The sequence below is a fragment of the Vigna umbellata genome, chromosome 3, assembly GCF_029865625.1.
Source record: "Vigna umbellata cultivar VRB3 chromosome 3, Vumbellata_1.0, whole genome shotgun sequence".
NCBI classification, from domain to species: Eukaryota; Viridiplantae; Streptophyta; class Magnoliopsida; order Fabales; family Fabaceae; genus Vigna; species Vigna umbellata.
Window position 1 is genome coordinate 18,733,530 of NC_142167.1, and position 8,995 is coordinate 18,742,524.

Consider the following 8,995-nt stretch of genomic DNA (forward strand, 5'->3'; position numbering starts at 1 on the left):
AATAAAAAAGTCAAACTTATAGTTATTACAAAAATAACCATAAAATTTTTCGTTTAACTTTACAAGAGCTTTCTATACTACTACCGAACGTTCAACATATAACCGAACGGTTATATTTACAGAACAAAAATAGTGAACGTTCGGTTCACCAAAACTATCTATACTATATGACCGAACGGTCATCTCCTATTTAGCAGGAGTCTCACCGTCCAGCTCATGTTCCAACGTAAGCTCTTCTCCTTCTGCTCACATCCAACAAGGATGATCATTGCAATAGAAAAATCGAACGGCAACATGGACAAAAACAAAAAATAAGGGTAAGCTACTATAATTCAATTAAGCATGCATTCGTACATGAAATAAAACTACAAATCATTATAGACCGAACGCTATAGCATACAAGAGCCAACGTAGATATCACACATAACTTGAATATCATAATTCACGTACGACTGACACTTGACTTGACCATCCGGATTGTATGAATACGTAGCTTGAGGTCGTTCGTGCACTCGGGTGGTGTAGTAACTGGAAAACCATCAGTTGCCACCCGAGGTTAGTCCGTTATAACTTATCCAAGAACTCATGGGCTAGGACCTCCTGTCATTCTCACACAATGACTTACCCATCTCTACTTGAGAACTGGTAATCATCAGAATATCAGGATGAACTCTGTGAATTTCACTATCCGTATTCATACTTTACCACAACATTATCCTTACATTGAGACATTCCTCCCCGGAATTCTCTTCCACGTTACTTGAAACATAAACTTTTACTTGAATACCAAGAATATTTCTCATACATAATAGATCATTGTTGTAATAAACAACCAACACCAAGCCATAACATCAGCATTGAAAGATCAAACAACATTTCACATAAGAAGACCGAACGCTCAAATAACACCACCCTTAGTTACCAACGAACGGAAAGGATCTAAACAACAGACGTTTATTTAATAGATATGACTTTGACATGAGCCGAACACAACTTAAGAATAGAACACCCTAATTAAACCAGATACTTAATATAAGACTGAACCATATTTATCTATCCTCAATACTCGAACGAACGATATTTCAATATTCTCAAAGTAATAACGAACGATATTCTACTATACTCAAAACAAGAACGAACGCTATTTCACTATCTGACAAAACCGAACGCTTAGAGCTTATATCGAACACTTATAATTACTCCTACAAACTATTCACCAAACCTAGTACTTTTAAGGAAATCAAACATTAAGACATTTTAGCTGAAATACCCATAAACTTGTATCTGATCATAAACGAACGTAATTTAAGCCTAGTCTAAGTACGAAGTCTACTAATAATAATATATGAGCTATCACAAACTAAAGTACCTAATTCAATAAGACTGATTATAAATGTATGTAACCATCAACACGTGATATATTAATCATTTCCTATAAATCGAACGATTATACCATGGTAAGGCTAAAATGCTAACTCTATTGATAACTTATTCCCTGACCATAATCAAACGATTGAGACCGAACACCCAACTATTCTACATAAATTTGCAGAATCCTTATAGACTTATACAGATCCACCCAAAACCCATAAACATGCATTTCATACACTCATATACAAATCATCAATCAATTCATTCCATACATACACAAAATCAATTTAATAGCTTCCCTTACCTCTTAACAGACCGATCGCTCACAATACCAACTTTTGTACCACGACCAAACACTCAACCTCCCAGATTCACTGTTTGAGGAAAACAAACCACCCAAAAGACCAGAAACGTGATCAGAACCTTAGAAGAAGAAGAAGATAAACACATGCAACGAAAACTTGGTTTGCATGTGCCCCAAACTAGACTTTATTAGAATCAGGAAAACCTACAAGTTCAAACCACTAAACGATCAGTTGAAAGGAGGATCCTTGCCACCAGCAACCTTACATACACTCTGATGGATGATCAGATGGAAGAAAACGTGAGATTTAATGGAGGAAAAGATGATAATTTTAGAGAGAAGTTAGAGAGAAGGAGGAGAAACGAGTTCAGAAGGTTTTGAGGAGAAGATTGCATGCAGAAAGTGGAACTAACTTTTGAAATTTTAGCTTATATATTCTTTCAGAAAACCGATCGTCCACTCTCTTGCAACCACCTGTCTTCCACTTCCTGAATCTCGTTCCGTTCTTGCAGACACACGTTTCCCACTAAGATGGGAAGTTTAATGGTTCTGACATTATGTATCTGTCGTAAACCTTTTAAAATTATTTCCTTATATATATATATATATATATATATATATATTAATAATAATAATATAAACAAGAAGAAATTAATTGAAATAACACTTTGATTAAAATATACTTTCTTCTTATTTATTTAGTTTTCCTTTAATTTAAACAACTCAATTTTACTCATTACATCGTTTTCTTTCTTTTTAACCCCTTACTTTCCATCAATTAATTAATAATCATTAAATAATAATGTTTAATACAGATACATAAAGAAAAAGTTCAGTCATATAAAATTAATAAATACTAGTATTTCTTTTTAACAGTAGTTGCATCCACATTTTTTTCCTCGTTTTTTTTTCTTTCTCATTAGAAAAAAATATTTATTAAACACGATTTTAGAGTAATTTAAAAAAATTATTAAATCAACTAAAAATAGAATTTTTCTTATATAAGATATTTTGTGATAAGGAAAGCTAAACATTTATTATCTTATATATTTTTATTATTTTTTGAATTTTTCTTATTTATTATTATTCATGGATCCTTATAAATATTTTAAAAAGTCAAATAAAATTTATAAAAAAATTATTAAAATTCATGGATCCTTATAAAATTTATTCATTGTTTTTCTCAAAAGAAAAAGCCTGTGTGAAAGTGAATATTAAATGAGAAATATATTTCAAACCGTCACAATTAACTAGTCAATAAAACTGGATAAAAAATATAACTCTGACTGTACACGTTAAAAAATAGTTACATGAAACTCGAAATTAAGAATATTAAGGCCAAATATAAAGAATCTGCAGACACGTGTTCACATTTATTAACCAACCAGAAGTTCGTTTGACTTTTCATCTCCTGAATATCAATCTTTCTGTTCTTTCTTTCACTCATATTTCCGTCACCAAAAATGATAAAAAATTTACTTTCTATGTATAATATAGCAGTTAAAAATATCCAATTAATACAAAATAAATTAAGTTTTTTTTTTTTTTTTAAGTTTCCTTATATTTTTAACATAAATTACAGTAAATTAATTATTCTTATAGTATTTATAAAAAAATTACTTAAAAAGGCCATTGCTGAAGAAGGATGGAGTACTATTCCACGTCTCCTAGTTTTTCAACAATTGGTTTCTTCATAATCAAGTACCACGATTATTAAACGACAACAACAGCACCAGAATCCGAAACCCTTTATGCAATATAAAGGTTGTGTCTGTCAAAAACACGAGCTTCTTTCTTCTTCCCTCACAAGTGGGTTGTTGTGTGTGATCATACGAAGATACAGACATACACAGATGCAGCGAACAGCATAAAGAAGAAGAGAAAGTGATAATCACACACAATATGACCATGGATCGGCTTTCTCAGAGCAGTTCAGACTCACCTAACAGAGACACCAAAGTATTATCCATAGAGTGTTTGAAGGGAAGTTCCAAAGCCGACGAGTGGACCGGTGACATGCTTCAAACCGGTGACATCGTCGAAGAGCTTCGAATCGGAGACTCCCCCAACGCCCTTATCCGCTTCAAATCGCCCTTCAAAAACGGCAAAACCGCCGTCAACAAAATCCTCCAAGACTCTTACAAGAAGAAAGAAACCTCAATCCTCGTTCGAGTTCGACGTGGACCCAACGACTTCGCCGAGTTGCAGGCCTGTATCGTTCCCAATGATTCCTCCGGGAAGAAGCAGTACGTTCTCCGTTCCATCACCGACCCTAACTACGTCGTTGGCTTCCTTGATCGAACCGAATCCGAGTGTTTCCAACTCCAAGGTACCCTTTTCGTTCACCTTTTTCATCATGTTTTTTTCTCTCCTTCTCTTAGTTATTCACATGCTCCGAGATTGAGTTCGGTTAATCCTAAGTTGTTTTTCGGTTAATGCTGAAAATTCCCACAGTTGAGCGCACGGTTCCCTGTAAATTTCACTAACTAAAACTGCAATTTTTAAAAAATGGAATGAATGGAAAATTAAGTTAGGTGTTTGTTCCCAGGTTCAATTGAATGGATGATGAAGAATGGGTAGATGGGTTCATTTATTCGTGTACTGTGTTCTGGTAGCGATGGATTTATTATTTAATGTATTAAGGACAAAAAAATGATAGGAGAGAGAAGGTGGACGGTGTTACTGTCATATTCCGTTAATGCCGGCAGTCACTCATGGTAAAAATTTGGGTCTGGTGGTAAGAAGTTGGTATCTTTACGTAGAGAAACGAAAACTGATCAATATTTACTACTGTTTACAATTTGGCACCAATGTAAGTGGCAACTCTAGCCACTTTGATCACACAGATCTATGCCTTTTGGCTTTTGTATTAACTGCGTTTTGGAAGGACATGTTCGGTGGAGTGAATATCCATTTAAGATATTTGAGGCATTGACTTTTAATCTGAAAGCTACAACTTTTGCTAGATTTAGGCACCAAGTTGCGTGACAGACATAACGTCCTTCTGTCAATGATATCGCCATTATTATCATTTTCGTTATAGATCATTTTAAAACCCGGATTTTTCACATGTAGAACCAGTTTAAAGAGATGAGTAAAAAAAAGCTGTGTTTATTGTTGTTGACGGCTGTAATACGGAATAATAGAAAATGCAGATTTCATTCTGATATATGTCTTCATCCAATCTGTTGACATAAATAATTGCACTTTGCAGCTTCGAGGAACACCAGAATGGTAAATGCACTGACCAGGACACGGTTACAAGATGGATATGTTTCGTATCCATGGGAGAGGAAGATGCAGGAGTTGCTGCCAGTTCCCACTTCTAGCAATTTTCTTTCCATATTACTTCTTCCCAAAGTTTCAGATCGAATAGCTTTTCGCTACAACGATGTAGAAGACACGCTAGCCAGGGCAAATACGTGGTTGAATGCAGCTCAGGCCTCAGGGGTGCCTATTGTCTTTATGAACGTCCAAACCGAGTCCCTACTTACTAAGGTAAACGATGAATTCCCTCGTTGCAACAGTGTACATTCTGTTGTGGTATAGTAACTGTTGTTTCTCTGATTTGTGTGACAGATATCTGGAGAGACAGCTTCTTCCACTGTAAATGCAGGGTCATTATCTGACTTGTCTAACCTTGCAAATGTAAGTCTTTATGGCTTTGAGGATTATCACGGAGTAGACATTGGTGTCGTTAGAGCAGTTCGGCTCTGGTATGCTCCAATTGGAGGAGAGTTCACAGTTGAGATTAAACTAAAAGAGGATGACACAAAGCTTGGCTTTGGCATTAGTCGAACAGAAGAGGTATCTCTCTTTTGATAAATATACCAAGAGCTCATACAGTCAAACAGATTGATAACAATACTTTTCTATGTGATCAACAGGGTTTTATTTTCATCTCAACAGTTACTGATGAGGGCCAAGAAAATGTACCTGCCACGCGTTCAGGACTGAGCAATCTGTACAAAGCAGCAACAGATGCATCGAGGTTGCTGGTAGTGTCTAGGATTTCAAATCAGAGAGTCCTTCCATGGATGGTATCTTCAACAGGAGCCATCAGGTGTTATGACACTGTTTCCTTGAGCCAGAAACTCTCCTTGCATAGACACACCAAAGTTCCTATTCTCCTTCACGTCTTCCTTTGGGACGGAGCATTGGCCTCATCAAGTGTAGCAAGTACAAGATTGAGTAACATGTCTACCTCAGTGTTGCGCCGTCCAAATGAAAACCAAATTTCTGATGCAGGTGGCGGTGTCAGTGCTGATGGATCCCTCTCAATGCAGCTTGGGAGAGACACAGTTGGGGATCTCTCATTCAGATTCAGTAACTTCTCCACTTTCAACAACTGCGTATGAAATTAACGCATTATAACATCATAGGAACTTTTTCCATGTTGTTTCTATTATGAGCCTCTTTTACCTGTTGTACATAGACAATGATACACACTGTTGCTTCTATATTCAGGGCTTTTGTAGATTTGAGAGCTTGTTTTTGCTTCATTAGTTTGTTCACAGAAACAATTAAAGAATCTAGAATTGGTAGTTGAAATGACGAGCTTTGTTTTTGTCTTTCATATGAATATGTGACTGCTTACTAAACACGTAAAAACCAAGGAATTTCTTCACTTAGCTGCTAACTAATTACACTCGTAGTGATTACCACATAAATACGTAGGAATTTCCAAAACAAGCAACCAATTAATAAAGAAAATAGAGGATTGGTCTGACGGCGCCTACCTACAACATGTGTAGTGTACTCATTGAGATAAGTCATATAGTGTGGCAATATATATGTGAGTGTGAGTTTATGGTTGTCAATTGTTATCGTCTTAGCTTGCAATACTTTCTTTGGAGGTTTATTATTGTTCTTACTATTTTTTATTTAAGTTATTATTATTATTATTATTATTAGTAGTAGTAGTAATAGTAATAGTAATAGGAGTAGTAGTAGAATGACAAATGCTAACAAAGGTCATGAGAAAGTATTATCCAAGGATAAACGACACAAACAAAGATTGATTAAAAGTGTTTTTCATGTATATATCACACCCCGATTTTATCCTCACGATGATAGGTATTTTCGGGTTGAAGGGTATGATTTTTGACAAATATATTACTCAATCCGCAAAAAAAATATTAGATTGGTTGAGTTTCTACAATTTTTTTTAATGTTAAATCCAATATACTTTGGAGTAAGTGTTAGATTGATTTGGATTAATTTGAAGTTATTTTTTTAATTGTATTTTTTAACTATTAATGTAATTAAAGATTAATACAATTTTTACAAAAAAATAATTCAAGACCTCAAATGAATTAATTAATAAAATCACAGTAATTTTCTCCAACTTAATTTTAAAAAAATCATAATACAAATTGTTAATAACACGGATATAAAAATGAATGTTAGATCATTTAGACTAAACCCATCTCCCAATTTATATTCATATAAATAAAGTCGAATTGAATGTAATTAGATTATATTAAATTCAAATTAAATCATCAAACAACCTAACCCAGTGAATATTAGTAAGTAACACTCTAAGGTAGATTCTCTTACGATCATTTATCAAAAAGGACAATTTGAAATATATCAAACAAGCATTTTTCCCCACTGAACTATTGAAAAATAGATCTACGTATACTTGAATTTCTTAAAAATCAACACAGAAAATACATAGCAAAATTTAAAAACAGTAATTGCATGCTCAACATTTTATAATATTATCACGAAATTTGAACGCAACGCACTGTAATTAACTTAATATGACATTATATCCTGTCTAAGCATGAATAATAATATTTTAGATTAAAGTTGAATAGATATTTTAGTAAAAACAGCATATATTTTACATGAAAAACCACTGTATTTGAGATGGATAGACCAAAGAAGGGTAAGCTAACAAATAATCTGTCAAAAATAAGCAATACGTCCACTTATATATGCATATATTCTCTTATCCACAAATGCTCCTGTCTGTAGATTGAACTTTTATCCCACATATTCATCTATAACTAATTTTATAATTATTAATGTAAATTTAATTTTTTTTACAATTTTTTTATCATAGATAGTTATTTTTGTTTAAAAGTAATTAAATTTAAAAATAAACTCAATTAAAAAATAACATTATTATTTTGATTTAAAGAAATACTTAAAGATAAAATTAGAAATAAAACATATCTTTTAAATACTCTTAAAAAAGCATTATTCTAAATTGATCTGGTAGACCACAAATTAACTTTTTTATTTTATTTTTCCTAAGATAAATAAATATAAATAAAAATTTAATAAAAAATATTTAAATAGATCTGTATCTATTATACTTTAACTGCTTCATATTTTATTTTTTAATTATAATTCACACCCAAAGATATAAATTGTATTTCGGCTCATAAGGGAGAAAATACATGAATTGAAGTCAATTATAAAAGGAAAAAGAAAAGCTCATAAGAAAAGCTAAAATAATAAGACGTGGCATGTAACCATTGGCTGTTAAGGAGTGTCGCGGATCACTATCCGTGCCATTGATTGAGGAAGTACCACATCCGTCGATTCCCAGCCTCATAATTTAGCATCTTCCCGGTCATATCGAAATTTCGCAAACTTAAAATAACATTACAAAGATTCCCGCTCAACCATTTTCACGGTGCCCTATAAATACTCTAATCTCCCTCACCCAAATTCACAAGTTCTCTTTTTCCCTCGCTCTATCTAATACATCTCTATTTCTCTCCGTGCTTGAAATGGCTCGTACCAAGCAAACTGCAAGGAAGTCCACCGGAGGAAAGGCTCCAAGGAAGCAGCTAGCAACAAAGGCTGCTCGTAAGTCTGCTCCGGCCACTGGTGGTGTGAAGAAGCCTCACCGTTTCAGGCCCGGTACGGTGGCTCTGAGAGAGATCCGCAAGTATCAGAAGAGCACTGAGCTTCTCATCAGGAAGCTTCCATTCCAGAGGCTGGTTAGGGAAATTGCTCAGGATTTTAAGACTGATCTCCGTTTTCAGAGCAGTGCTGTATCCGCTCTGCAGGAAGCCGCTGAGGCCTACCTTGTTGGGCTGTTTGAGGATACCAATCTCTGCGCCATTCATGCCAAGAGAGTTACTATAATGCCTAAGGACATTCAGCTTGCACGTAGAATTAGGGGTGAAAGGGCTTAGGGTTTATTTGAATTATGTATAAAGCTTTTGCTTTTGTAGCAGTGTTGGACTTAATCAGATGCTTATTGTTATTTGTAGTGTGAAACTTCTTGTTTCATTGTGACTTAATTATGCCAAAAGTATTATGTTAAATCTTACTTGTTTACATATGTTTAATTATCTT

At 34.1% G+C, this 8,995-nt stretch overlaps 2 protein-coding genes across 2 annotated transcripts; both read left to right on the forward strand.

Annotated features, from left to right (window-relative positions):
* Window positions 1–3,328: 3,328 nt before the first annotated feature.
* Window positions 3,329–6,251, forward strand: LOC124848835 (uncharacterized). Its single transcript, XM_047326649.2, has 4 exons — window positions 3,329–4,004; window positions 4,890–5,173; window positions 5,255–5,482; window positions 5,563–6,251. Exons 1-4 carry the CDS (start codon window positions 3,578–3,580, stop codon window positions 6,031–6,033), a joined length of 1,410 nt encoding a protein of 469 aa, XP_047182605.1. The 5' UTR covers window positions 3,329–3,577; the 3' UTR covers window positions 6,034–6,251.
* A 2,103-nt stretch (window positions 6,252–8,354) lies between these two features.
* On the forward strand, window positions 8,355–8,964 carry LOC124848829 (histone H3.2). Its single transcript, XM_047326640.2, has one exon. The coding sequence runs from the start codon at window positions 8,422–8,424 to the stop codon at window positions 8,830–8,832; it is 411 nt and encodes a 136-aa protein (XP_047182596.1). The 5' UTR covers window positions 8,355–8,421; the 3' UTR covers window positions 8,833–8,964.
* The last annotated feature ends 31 nt before the right edge of the window (window positions 8,965–8,995 follow it).